This window comes from Mauremys mutica, chromosome 2 (genome assembly GCF_020497125.1).
Source record: "Mauremys mutica isolate MM-2020 ecotype Southern chromosome 2, ASM2049712v1, whole genome shotgun sequence".
Classification (NCBI taxonomy): domain Eukaryota; kingdom Metazoa; phylum Chordata; order Testudines; family Geoemydidae; genus Mauremys; species Mauremys mutica.
Window position 1 is genome coordinate 146,634,605 of NC_059073.1, and position 14,127 is coordinate 146,648,731.

The 14,127-nt window shown below is 46.7% G+C and overlaps 1 protein-coding gene across 2 annotated transcripts in view; it reads left to right on the forward strand.

Moving 5' to 3' along the window:
- Window positions 1-14,127, forward strand: part of LOC123364457 (fer-1-like protein 5) — a 29,009-nt gene that overhangs the window by 6,856 nt on the left and 8,026 nt on the right. For both annotated transcript variants that reach the window (XM_045006620.1, XM_045006621.1), the window contains 4 exons: window positions 3,119-3,203; window positions 6,430-6,551; window positions 6,970-7,098; window positions 7,613-7,675. In XM_045006620.1, the coding sequence (XP_044862555.1) occupies window positions 3,119-3,203; window positions 6,430-6,551; window positions 6,970-7,098; window positions 7,613-7,675 (399 nt within the window). The remainder of the gene's footprint in view (window positions 1-3,118; window positions 3,204-6,429; window positions 6,552-6,969; window positions 7,099-7,612; window positions 7,676-14,127) is intronic.

A 14,127-nucleotide genomic window follows, 5' to 3' on the forward strand; every position in this document is an offset into this window, starting at 1 on the left:
GTGGCCGGCAGTGCCTATATTAACCCTTTGGTTACTGGGTTAATGTAGGGTACATACATCCCATGACAGACCCACAAAGGGACTGGTGTGTAGAATAACCCATCCCCTCTTGTTACCAGGCATGATCTTAAAACAGTCCTTGAGTTATATCAGGAGGCCTCCTTGTCAGGACTAATTCAATCTGTCTGCCTCCTGTTCGGACTTTTGCCCAGCAACGTTTGTTCTTATAGGTAATTGTGACGTCTTATAAACTCATTCTCACTTTTTACAGTTGAATTAGAAATTAGGGTAAATTTGTAGGCCGAATTATCACAATGGTGTTGTCGTCAGATGTTACCAGTGTGGTGCTCTGCTCTGTTCAGTGTTGATATCAATCGGCTCTATGCGTGTTCCCTCTGTGTGCTGCCCCAGCTCTGCGCAGATCGCTGACACAGCAAACCCCGAGAGACCCCCCAATGACCACAGACTCTAGTAAGGTACGAAAGCACCCGGGCAGGTTTATTGTCAAACGAAGCACAGAAATAGTTCCCTCTAGACTTTACAGGACATACTACGAATATGTGCCCCCTGGCAATCAGCTCAGTCGGTGGCGGGACTTTCCACTGCCCCCGAGGCTGGACAAAGACATCCACTTAGGGATGCATTCTTATACAGAGGTACAAACAAGTTACACATCACTCCTGACGTATTGAGGTGCAAGCTCTCTACGTAGCAAGGTGCTGCCTCTCACCTTGTACATGTTGGTTCGAACAAAACAACTCTATCCATCATATTATCCTTTTGGCCCTGTCATTGGGATGGATCAGCTTGTTCCTTGTTATCCGTGTGGAGTGTACAAGTATCCAAATGTTCTGATATCTGGTGTCCAGCACCTTTTAGGTATGTCTCTTTTTGGAGCATCAGCCCTTTCCTTGCCCGTTTCTGTGAGCAGGGCCTGCTTCTGGCTCACAGTTTAACTTTGCTTTATGTTAGCAAAGTCTTGATTATTACTTTAGTTCAGGCCTCAGGCCTCATATCGGGCCTCTGATTCAAGGGTTTATGTTTCAGGGCCTCATCTTTCTACAAGTGTAGCTTTTTATTTTTATTTAACGTGAATTTAGTGATGTTGTTTTACACCACTGTGAGTTTGGCTCTGGTGGCTATAGTCTCAAATTCAATAGAGTTACCTCTGCCACTTGTTTCATATCTACAGCATATAGGAACACATGAACACCAAGAAAAGTAACACAGACACAAGAACCAGGTCTAATATCTTTTATCAATTTTATTCAAGTTACCAGCAAAGTTACGAATATCACAGCATATACAAACCCTAGCTATATCCATGCACATATTATAGCTACAGTCATACTCACATCCTCCTAGACAGTGTTAGGGTCTGATGGGTCTCTCCTGGATTGATCATCAGTAGAGGGATGGTTCCTGCTGGAGTTTTCCTCATCTGTAAAATGGGTGTAATGATTGTAACCCAGGTTAATGAGTCTGATGAAAAAGGGAGCCACACGTGTTGCCAGGTAGATGAGAGATGGTGAAAACTGCAGTGTGTTCACCTTGCCAACGGTGTTGAGCCTTGTAATTGGGCGAACCTTGGGGGATGAAAGACTGACTAACGTAATCGGTGGGACGATGAGAGGAGGACAACTCTGTCTGGGGGGAGCATGGGCGATCCCCCGACTGTCTCCCCTGTCTGGGGGGAGCGCGGGCGATCCTCTGTCTCCCCTGTCTGAGGGGCATGTCAGGTGGAGACACCACCAGTTAGTAGCTAAGGATGCAGGCCGTTGAAACCTCTGTGGCCAAAGCTGAGGGACACCGGGTGAGGGGTCTTGTTGATGATTAGCTGCCCTTGCACCATCCTGACCCACCTGACAGTGGGTATGGAATCCTGTAATCATTGTCTGTGAAGTACTTTGAGATCCTCAAGCGAGGGAAGTTGAAGAAGTGAAGAAAGTCTGTGGCATTGCTCAGAAGAGAAGAGCGTTATCTACTAAGTTTCACTCAACCTGCCCTGTTCCTGTAAAGCACTAAAGCAGAGGTCCCCAAACTTTTTTTTGCTGAGTCCCCCTTTGAATATTCATGTCCCAGGCACGGCCCCCTCGGCATAGAGCAAAGGGGAGACCTGGGTGGTGTCCAGTTTGAAGCCCATGGGGAAGAGGTGGGTGGAACCCCCACATGACCACCACATGGAGGGAGGAAGCTCACACATCCCTGTCAAATCCCAGCTGCCTGGAGTAGGAACTTGTGTGCATGCTTGGTGGCTCCGCCCCCTCCCAGCACACATGTGCATGGGCCAGGTGTGGGGCCAGGACACGGGCACCGCAGCCATGTTGATTCCCAGCACATCAGCAGGGGAGGGAGGGTGAGGGTGAAAGACAGAGAGCTGGGGGTGGGGGGGTGACTTCTTGCAATGTTGTGCGGGTCCCGTGGAGCAGGCTGGGCAGCAGGATGGCGGGACAGCACTGTACGTGCTGGGTAATGGTAACAGGGATGGGGACCCCAGGACCAGTCTCCTCACACTCACCCTGCCCCAGGGCACTTGGGGGTGGAAGCAGGCACCTGGGGAATTGAACCAACACACACTGGTTACCCCAATGGCCCCCAATCTTTTTACCTCACGGCTGGGTCACGGCTCCAGGAGGAGGGGATGTGGACATGGATAAGGGGGCCCCTGCTGGGAGAAGGGGTGGGTTTGGTAGCAGAGCCCCAGGGCCGGCAGCCAGGACCCTAGGCACAGGGCCAGGAGTGGAGCCCCAGGCGCACAGCCGGCAGCTGGGGCCAGGAGCGGAGCTGAGCAGCGCTTCTTCCCTTCCCCCTCCTGGGGACTGGCCCAGGCCTAGCCACACACCCATGCACGTTCCCTGTGCCCCCCTAGAGGGGCGCGTCCCACAGTTTGAGGACCTCTGCACCAGCTGAAAAGCCCCATGCACCCTTAGAGTAATGTATAGTGTTTGGGGCCATTACCATATTGCAAACAAACGGAATCTGCATGGGGTTTGTGTGCAACTCTGGAATGAACTCTGGGAGGGTAGGGTACCCTCTGCTCTTGGGCCTTGAATAGTGTCACCACACCTACACCCAAACCAATGGAGGTGGTTTAATTCTATTTGTTGTTGAATTTCAGTGTACCATCAATTTAAGTGCCTCCTACACCCCTCCAGGACTCAAGGCCATAGGGGAGCCAGGAAAACAAAAAGCCAGTGGTGAAAGTAAGTGAGCATCTGCTGATCGGACCTTCCTGTGCTGTAAATGTAATTTATCATGTTTACATTTTCCAGATCAACTTGGCCTCGGTTTCTTGTGAGGGGAGTTTTCTTGAGTTTGGGGGAAAAGCATGGAGGGGGGAGGGGAAAAGTACCCCAACCTGACTCCATCTCACACATCCCCACCCCATGATGAGTATGTGACCGTTCCCACCAGTTCCAGAGACCATTATGATGCCCATTTCCTCCCTGTGCCATGTGGAATCATCTCCTAAGAGAAGTGGTAGAGGTCCCATCGCTTGCCTCATGTAAAACTGAACTGGACAAAGCCCTGGAGAATGAGCCACCTGGGACAGCACCACCTGGCTCAGGAGAGGATGGGCAAGTGATCTGGATGGGCAAGTCCTTTGCCAGCTCTAATCTCTGTGGGCTGGGGCCACACTGCGACTTTGGGAATCATGGTCTAGTCCCTACTTCCCCCTTGCTCCCATGGGGAAGTGAAGTAGCAGCCCTTTGGCTAACATAGCTTGCTTCCCTCTCTGCACCAGCACTTGGACATGGGCTGACACAGTGGGCAGGAATTACATTTGAGTGATACCTGTTGAACGTCTCATGCTGCCAGTACCAGAACATCCCTGGAGTTTCTAAATATTATAGATGGCAATTTCCTAAACCTAGAAGTGCAGCTTCTAACATGGAGGAATTCTATTTTAGACCTCATCTTAACAGATAAAGAGGAACTGATCACAGGACTAAAAATTAATGGTAGCTTAGGTAGAGAGGATCATGATTTGATCACCTATATAATGTGCAAACAGAATAAAGTCCTGACAAGTTAGACAGACAGACAGACAGACAGACTTGGTGCTTTAAAAGAGCCAAATTCACAAAACTGAAAACAATTCTGATCCAAATAATCTGGGAGGAAGAATTTAATCAGGAAAATATGAAAAGTCATTGGAAATTGTTTAAGAATACTATAACAGATGTCCCAAAAGCCACAATACCACAACCAGGAAATAAGGCCATACCAGTTAAAAAAACCAACCTGATTTAGAGGAGAAGTGAAGGTGCATATGAAAAAAAAAAAACCATAACAAATGGAAGACAGGGGAAGTTGATAGTAATGAATATAAATCAGAAGCTATTAATTGTAGAAAATTGTAAAGGGAAGCAAAGGGAAAGAAGGAGAAATCTATGGCCAGCAGATTTAAGGACAATAAAAAGGAGATTTTTAAGAATATTAGGGACAAAAAGAATCCTGACAATGGTTTTGGTCCATTATTCAGAAGTGTTCAGTAAATATTTCTGGCATGCATTAGGGACAGAATAAAAACTTATTTGGGATGTAATTTCTTCATATGGTGATAACACTCTTTCCATTCTACTAGTATGCCATGAGGATGTTAAACAGAAGCAAATAAATTAGACATTTTTAAATCAGCAACTTCAGATAACTTGCATCCAAGAGTTTTTAAAGAGCTGTCTTAGGAGCTCGCTGGACTGTTAATGTTAATTTTTCAATGAGTCTTGCAATATTGGGGAAGTTCCAGAAGTCTGGAAAAAGGCTAATATTGTGCCAATTTTTAAAACAGTGAATGGGATTACCTGGGTAATTATGGGCCTGTCGGTCTGACATTGATCCTGTGCAAGGTAATAGAGCAGCTGATATGGGATTCCTTTAATAAAGAATTAAAGGCGGGTGATATAATTAGTGCCAATCAACATGGGTTTATGGAAAATACATCCTGTCAAACTAACTTTATATAATTTTATGATGGGAATGATATAAAATTAACATGGCACTCAGTAAATGGATTAAAAACTGGCTAACTGATAGGTCTCAAAATGTAATTGTAAATGGGGAATCATCATTGACCGGGGGTATTTCTAGTGTGGTCCTGCAGGGATCAGTTCTTGGCCCTATGCTATTTAACATTTTTATCAATGACTTGGGAGAAAACCTGAAATCATCCCTGATAAAGTTTGCAGATGACACAAGAATTGGGGGAGTGATAAATAATGAAGAGGACCGGTCACTGATACAGAGTGATTTGGATACACTTGGTAAACTGGGCACAAGCAAACAAGGTGTGTTTTAATATGGCTAAATATAAAACAAAAAATGTAGGCCATACTTGCAGCACAGGGGGACTCTATCCTGGGAAACAGTGACTAACTGTGGGGGCCATGCATAAGGTCCCAGGAAAATGCTGTGGCCAAAATGGCTAATGTGATCACTGGACGCATAAAAAGTAGGATTTTGAGCAGGAGTTGAGGTTATTTTATCTCTGTATTTGGCACTGGTGTGACCACTGCTGGAATACTTTGTCCAGTTCTGGTGCCCTCAATTCAGGAAAGATGTTGATAAATTGGAGAGGATTCATAGAAGAGCCATAAGAATGATCAACAGATTAGAAAACCTGCCTTATAGTGATAAACTAAATAGACGGAGCTCCTTGAATCTAACAAAAAGGTTAAGAGGTGACTTGATCACAGTCTGTCAGTATCTACATAGGGAACAAATATTTAATAATGGGCTCTTCAGTCTAGCGGAGAAAGGTATTACACAATCCAATGGCTAGGAGTTTAAGCTAGACAAATTCAGACTGGAAATAAGACATACATTTTTAACAGCAATAGTAATTAACCATTGGAAAAACTTACCAAAGGTCATGGTGGATTTTCCATCACTGGCAATTTTCAAATCAAGACTGGATGTTTTTCTCTCAGTCCTCCCCCGTCCAGCCCATATGCAGCCCTTGACCCCTTGCGCAGCCTCCAGCAACATGGGTAGCCTGCTCATGGATTTACGAGATCTCCTTTTAGCCCTTACCCATCTGTGCAGGTGCGCAGCAGGACTCACACTTGATCCCTGTGAAGATCAGAGCTCACCCCCCCCCACCCCATTGGCACAGTGTGGTACGTGTGTATTGAGATCATGCAGACTGCATGTAATGGGGCATTTATAATGGGACATGCTCTTAGGCTCTTCACATCCAATGGTCTGTGTCCCAGATTCTCACTTAACTGCTTTGACCCTGAACACTCTGCAGCTACAGGCACAATGTGTCAAACCAGTGAAATTAAAGCTCCCATGTCTGACACCGTCCTTGACAAAGCTGCCAAAGGAGGAACAGAGAATGTTTGTTCTGACTTGCTGTGTGGGAAAGGATTATTCTTCCAGGTCATCCACCCCAGGCCAATCCATTCCCTTTCTGACCATCTCCAGGGGCACACAGTGGGGTCATCACAGCTATCCGTAGTATCACAGGAAAGGATCATCAGAGGGAAGGAATCAGCAGCAGAATAAATTCCAGAAGAGAACTCACAGACAAAAAACAGGACTTCCAGGTATTGCGAACCACGGCAAGATGAGATCCGTCAAGGAGAGATTCCACACACACCCCCCACAGCCCAATACAGCCCAGGCCCAATGGTAAAGGTGTTCAATACATGGGTCTCAATGGCCATGTCAGTCCTTTTCCCACAGCGATAGACCTAGTGTGCCAGAATTAGTTCCCTCTCCATAGTAGGATATGAGGATCCCAGCCATATGTTCCTTCATCCATGGGCTTTATCCTGCTACCGTGGTTGGAGCTGATGCCTTGGGAAATGGATATTATTATTCTGGGGATGCTTTGCCATTAGCATGTCCTGCCTCAGGTCAGGGTGGTGTTGGGACCAGTTTGAGCAGTGGAGCCCAGCTGGGCTAACAGAACATCTCTGCCCTGAGACCCTTTAAATCATACCGCTGTATTTCTCACTGCAGGTGCGTGTGAGGATCATTGAAGGCCGCCAGCTCCAGGGAAACAACATCAAGCCCGTGGTGAAGGTCTTCATCGGCGACCACGTGTACAGGACGAGAATCAAAACAGGGAACAACCCCTATTTTAATGAGGTGGGTTGGCATCATGTGGTTCCACGCCTGCTTTTGTGGACTTATCAAGCCTGTGCTGGAGAGGGCCCTCTAGTCTGTGAGCCATTTTCAAATTCAACATTGGATGGTCTCAGGGCACCAGTTATTAAGGGAGTTGGAGATGAGATTGAGGATGGATGCAGCCATCCCTGTGAGTTATAGGCTTCCTCCCCAGGGCAGTGTCTGGACTGGACTCCTGAGGGGACTAATATGGGGTGATGCATGTAGGGTTGCCAGCCCTCCAGGATTCATAGAATCCTAGACTCTCAGGGTTGGAAGGGACCTCGGGAGGTATCTAGTCCAACCCCCTGCTCAAAGCAGGACCAATCCCCAGCTAAATCTTGGAGTATAAGATTATGTCATGTGATGAAACCTCTGTGAATACATCCAACCAAAATTGACAACCCTGGCTGCATGTGAGTGAAATCCTGAGCTCCCCAGAGAGCGCAGGCAGGTTTGGGACTGTGCTAAATTTACCTCTCCCTGTTTTTCTCAGATATTTTTCCAGAACTTCCATGAGACGCCTACTCAGCTCTTTGACGAGACCATAAATATACAGGTACGATAGTGAGACCAGAACCCCTCTACATCTGGAGCTGGCTTCCTGCATCTCACAACTCACTGGCAGGACCTTCCCTGCTACTCCAGGTATAGGCCAGATGAAGGGCAGGAGACACCTCACATCACTTCTCTTCTACCTGGTTGACCTGAGTCTCCCCTTTTACTCTCCTGGCACTGGAGAACCTTGAAGCACCCTGCCCTCTAACTCTTTTCTTCTAACAGTTGGTGTTGAGTCTGTTTGCTGATGGGCTAAACTTGATGTCAGTCAGTGTTAGTGGGCCATTACTATGCATTTCCTGAGCATACTCAGTGGTGTCTTCTGACTGCATAAGAATTAACCATGATTCATACATGGCTATCACGGGACACTGTAACATGAGTCTTGGTACAAGGGTGGAGTGGGTCAAAGCTACTATAGATTAACAAGGGGTTTTTGTCCTGAGATGAGACTAAACATATTGCCCCAAGCCAACTCCATCTAAGGACAGGAAGTAAAATCTTGACCCCACAATAGGCTGTTTTACTGGTGCTGAATTCAACAGACAAAACTTCAGTTGTATGCAAGAAATTCCAGAAAACTGGAAGAGTGCTAATGTTGTGCCAGCATTTAAAGGTTATGTCTACCCTGCGAAAAATCCCAGTGGCAGCGTGTCTCAGAGCCCAGGTTTCCAGCCTCAAGCTCACAGGGCTCGCACTATGGCACTAAAAATAGTCACATAGATGTTCCCACTTGGGCTCTGAAGCCCACCCTCTGCCCTGGGCTCCAGCCCATTTGGGAACATCTACACAACTGTTTTTAGACTGTAGCACAAGTCCAGCAATTCAGTGTGTAGATCCAGGCTCCAAGAGTCACTGCTATGGGGTGTTTTTGCAGTGTAGATGTACTCAAAAAGAGTAAGTGGGAGGACCAGGGTAACTGTAGGCCGGTTAGCCTGACATCAATCTTGGATGGAAAATAATGGAAAAGCCGATATGGGAGTCAACTGATATTGAATTAAAGGCTAGGAATATAATAAATACTGGTCAATATGGTTTTATGGAAAAGAGGCATTGTCAAACAATCCTGGTTTCTTCCTTTGTCGAGGTTACACGTTGGTGGGTAAAGGTAACTGAGTAGCTGTAATAGACTTAGCCTTTGGTAAGTGTAATCAGGTGCAGACTCACCCCTGCGGCGCCTCCTGCTGGTCGTCTCAGGGAATTAGCTTCCAGCCTCTGGAGCGCCCCCCTGTTGGCTGGTGTCGTGCTACCGCTGGCCCCCGTGTCCCTCCCAGACATTGGGTGACCCTTTCAGTGGGTGCTGCCCCCTGGCTACTGCCAGTCACCAACTTGCCCTGGGCCCGGGGGCAGACTGCAGTGTCAGCCACTCATCACAGGCGAGATTGGGTTAGACCTGATGCCTCTACCTATTGCTGGGCTGCCCCTTTGCAAGCCCAGTACTTGTCTTAAGCCCTCAGCTAGGCCCGCAGCCTGGGGGGTTTTCAGGCTGGAGCTCCCCAGTTCCTCTAGCCTTCCCTCAGCCCTGCTCCGCTCTCGGTACCCTGCTCAGCTCCCTAGCAGCCAGGCCCTTCTCTCTCTACAATTAGAGAGAGACTCTTTGGGCTTCTGGCTCACAGCCTCTTATAGGGTCCACCTGGGCCTGATTGGGGCGTGGCCCCAGCTGTTACTGCCTTCCCCAATCAGCCCAGGCTTTCCTTCCCAGCCTCAGCCCTCTCCCAGGGCTGGTTTTAACCCTTCCAGGGCTGGAGCGGGCGACCGCCCCGCTATAGTAAGGCATATGACTTAGCATGGCAAAACAGAGACTAGAAGACCTAATGATCTCTTCTGGCCTTGAAATCAGTGAAAGAGTGAATCAGACATGATGTGCCAGGGGAAACAGAGAGCAACCAGCATGTCCATTGGACACAGTATCCTAGCATCGATTTAAATGGGTTTACTCCCAAGTTACACCAGTGTGAGACTGGAGCCAGGAGCAATATCTGAGTGATCAAGGTACCCAGGGGGCCACAACAAAACATACCAATGAGTCATGAAAAATCTTCTCTTATTTGACCCTTGGAGAGGTGAACTGTTCTTGGGGTGAACATAAGAGCAGCCATCCTGGGTCAGACCAAAGGTCCATCTAGCCCAATGTCGTGTCTTCTGACAAGTGGCCAGTGCCAGGTGCCCCAGAAGGAATGAAGAGAACATGTAATCATGAAATCATCCATTCTCTGTCACTCATTCCCAGCTTCTGGCAAACAGAGGCTGGGGACACCATCCCTGCCCAGCCTGGCTAATGGCCATTGATGGACCTACCCTCCATGCACTTATCTAGTTCTTTTTTGCACCTTGTTATAGTCTTGGCCTTCACAACCTCCCAGGCAAAGAGTTCCACAGGTTGACTGTGCGCTGTGTGCAGAAATACTTCCTTTTGTTCGTTTTAAGCCTGCTGGTCTCAGAACCCCAAGGTAAAAAGGGCACTGGGGTCCGGGAGGGACACAGGGCCTGAGGCAGGTGAAACACCGGCCAGCAGAGGGTGCTCTGAGCCTGGAAAAGAGCTAATTCCCAGATGACCAGCAGGAGGTGCCACACCGGTGAGTCTTTGCGATCTGCTACACTCAGGTTTGGGAATCTCCCTCACATCCTCAGCCATGAAGACTGATGTAAAGAATTCATTTAGTTTCTCTGCCATGGCCTTATCGTCCTTGAGTGCTCCTTTAGCATCTCGATCGTCCAGTGGCCCCACTGGTTGTTTAGCAACTTCCTGCTTCTGATGTACTTTTGCTATTACTTTTTGAGTCTTTGGCTAGCTCTTCTTCACATTCTTTTTTGGTATTTCTAATTATATTTTTACATTTCGTTTGCCAGAGTTTATGCTCCTTTCTATTTTCCTGACTAGGATTTAACTTCCACTTTTAAAGGATGCCTTTTTGCCTCTCACTGCTTCTCTAATCTAATTTTTATAGCCTCTCTAATCTCCTTGAGCATTTCACAGTCACTAGCACCATCCTGGTCAGGTGGTCGGTAATATATCCCTACTGATATATTCTTATTATTCAAGCATGGAATTACTATCCATAGAGATTCTGTGGTACAGTTTGGTTCATTTAAGGTTTTTACTTCATTTGATTCTACACTTTCTTTCACATATAGTGCCCCTCCCCCACCAGCACAACCTGTTCTGTCCTTCCGATATATTTTGTACCCTGGTATTACTGTGTCCCATTGAGTATCCTCATTCCACCAAGTTTCAGTGATGCCTAGTGCATCAATATCCTCATTTAATAGGAGGGACTCTAGTTCACCCATCTTGTTATTTAGACTTCTAGCATTTGTATATAAGCACTTTAAAAACTTGTAACTTTTTAGCTGTCTGCCATTACATGATCTAATTGAATGGGACTTTTTTCATTTGACTGTTTCTCATCAGATCCTACCTGTATTTCATCATCTTCCATCCTCTCCTTCTTACTAGGACATAGAGAATCTCCATTAAGAGATCCTCCCCTGTCCAAACCACGTGCTCCTCTGCACCTGTCAGCTTTCCCCCAGCCCTTAGTTTAAAAACTGCTCTACGACCTTTTTAATGTTAAGTGCCAGCAATCTGGTTCCATTTTGGTTTAGGTGGAGCCCATCTCTCCTGTATAGGCTCCCTCTTTCCCAAAAGTTTCCCCAGTTCCTAATAAATCTAAACCCCTCCTCTCTACACCATTGTCTCATCTACACATTGAGACCCCGCAGTTTGCCTGTCTAACTGGTCCTGTGCGTGGAACTGGAAGCATCTCAGAGAATGCTACCATGGAGGTCCTGGACATCAATCTCTTACCTAGCAGCTTAAATTTGGCCTCCAGGATCTCTCTCCTATCCTTCCCTATGTCATTGGTACCTACATGTACCATGACCACCAGCTCCTCCCCAGCACTGCACATAAGTCTATCTTGATGTCTCGAGAGATCTGCAACCTTCACACCAAGCAGGCAAGTCACCATGCGGTTCTCTTGGTCATCGCAAACCCAGCTACCTATGTTTCTAATGATCGAATCCCCTATAACTATTACCTGTCACTTCCTAATAACTGGAGTTCCCTCCTCTGAAGAGATATCCTCAGTGCGAGAGTATACCCCAACATCATCTGAAAAGAGGGTTCCAACTATGGGATCATTTCCCTCTGCTCCAGTTGGATGTTCTCCTTCCCTGAGACTTTCATCCTCCTCAACAGCACAGAGGCTGTCAGACCAGGGATGGGGCCGTTCTACTGTGTCCCAGAAAGTCTCATCTATGTACCTCTCTGTCTCCCTTAGCTCCTCCAGTTCAGCCACTCTGGTCTCCAAACCCTGTACATGGTCTGTGAGGGCCAGGAGCTCCTTGCACCAAATGCACACAAACGCCACCTGCCCATAGGGCAGGTAATCATACATGCTGCAATAAACTGAGTAGCCCCCACTCTGTTGATGGACTTCTGCCTCCATTCTCTTTTTACGCCTGAAGCGTGTTTCTTTGTTGTTGTTTTGTTTTTATCAGGGGGTGTTTGGGGCTTTAACTTTAAAGAATCTTAAGTGTATCTAGGCACACACACACACTCCCCCTCTAAACTTCCTCGCAAAACTACCCTGTGACACAGTGAGCCACTGTGTGACAGTGAATCATCTTACCTCCTGCCTCCAGCATGAGGAAGCCTTGCCAATGATGGGTGGGTGCCAGCTCCCTGAAATCACCAGCCTTTCAGACACATAAGCCCTCTCCTCTGGGCTAGGCCAGCCCTGTCTTTGCCTTGCACGTTAACAAGAGGTGCCCCTAATCCCCAAGTCCCTTTGAAGTATTCCTAGTATCCAGCCCCTGACACTGGCTACTCACACAAATCCTGTAACTTCCCCAGTTTGCCAGTTTGACTTTAAATCACTGCATCTGTACAATGCACAGCACTTGTGAGCACCTCTAATACAACAAAAAAGTTCATTTAAGAAAGAATAAAGATTCCACTAGAAACAAGAGAGTGGTGGAAACAAATGATCACAATATAAACCAAAATCATAAACCGCACACTAGGACCTATGTTTATTAACAGTTCCCTTTCCTAGCTAATAAAGGAGGTTTTCCCCAAAAGTTCAGTCAGTGATTGGAACCAGGATCCAAACCTTCCTGAAAACTCCCCTGCCCCCCAAGATGTCTCCTCGGTGAATGGATACAGAGGACCTCTCTCCACTAGGTGTTACACTGAAATAGTCTTTTGAGTCTATTCACAGACAGGGCGATCCTCTGCCTGTTGTAACATCTCCTTTTCACCTCCAGGTGGTTTCAACTGTTTGCAGTTGTCTGTGATGGTTTTCCATTGATAGTCTTGAGATGGAACAAGGCTGGATGCCTTGCATACCTCACTGGCTAACTTGGGAGGGATGACAACTCCCTCCTGCCAGAATGGGCCATCACCAAGACAATTTATCCCCTAGTAACTAACTTTTACTCCAAGTCCATAAAGCATACCGTCAGTATAGTTACATTATTTCCGAAAAGTATCAGAGGGGTAGCCGTGTTAGTCTGGATCTGTAAAAAGCGACAAAGAGTCCTATGGCACCTTATAGACTAACAGATGTATTGGAGCATAAGCTTTTGTGGGTGAATACTCACTTGGTCGGATGCATGGAACAGAACAGAACAGAACTGGGAGGTATTGCTAACACAGAGAAGGACCGGGATACCATACAGGAAGATCTGGATGACCTTGTAAACTGGAGTAATAGTAATAGGATGAAATTTAATAGTGAAAAGTGCAAGGTTGTGTATTTAGGGATTAATAACAAGAATTTTAGTTATAAATTGGGGACGCATCAGTTGGAAGTAACGGAGGAGGAGAAGGACCTCGGAGTATTGGTTGATCACAGGATGACTATGAGCCGCCAATGTGATATGGCCATTAAAAAAGCTAATGCGGTTTTAGGATGCATCAGGCGAGGTGTTTCCAGCAAAGATAAGGAGGTCTTAGTACCGTTATATAAGGCACTGGTGAGACCTCTTCTGGAATACTGTGTGCAGTTCTGGTCTCCCATGTTTTAAGAAGGATGAATTCAAACTGGAACAGGTTCAGAGACGGGCTACTAGGATGATCCGAGGAATGGAAAACCTGTCTTATGAAAGGAGACTCAAAGAGCTTGGCTTGTTTAGCCTAACCAAAAGAAGGTTGAGGGGGGATATGATTGCTCTTTATAAATATATCAGAGGGATTAATATTAGGGAGGGAGAGGAATTATTTAAGCTTAGTACCAATGTAGACACAAGAACAAATGGATATAAACTGGACACTAGGAAGTTTAGACTTGAAATTAGACGAAGGTTTCTAACCATTAGAGGAGTGAAGTTCTGGAACAGCCTTCCAAGGGGAGTAGTGGGGGCAAAAGACATAACTGGCTTCAAGACTAAGCTTGATACGTTTATGGAGGGAATGGTATGATGGGATAACCTAATTTTGGCAATTAA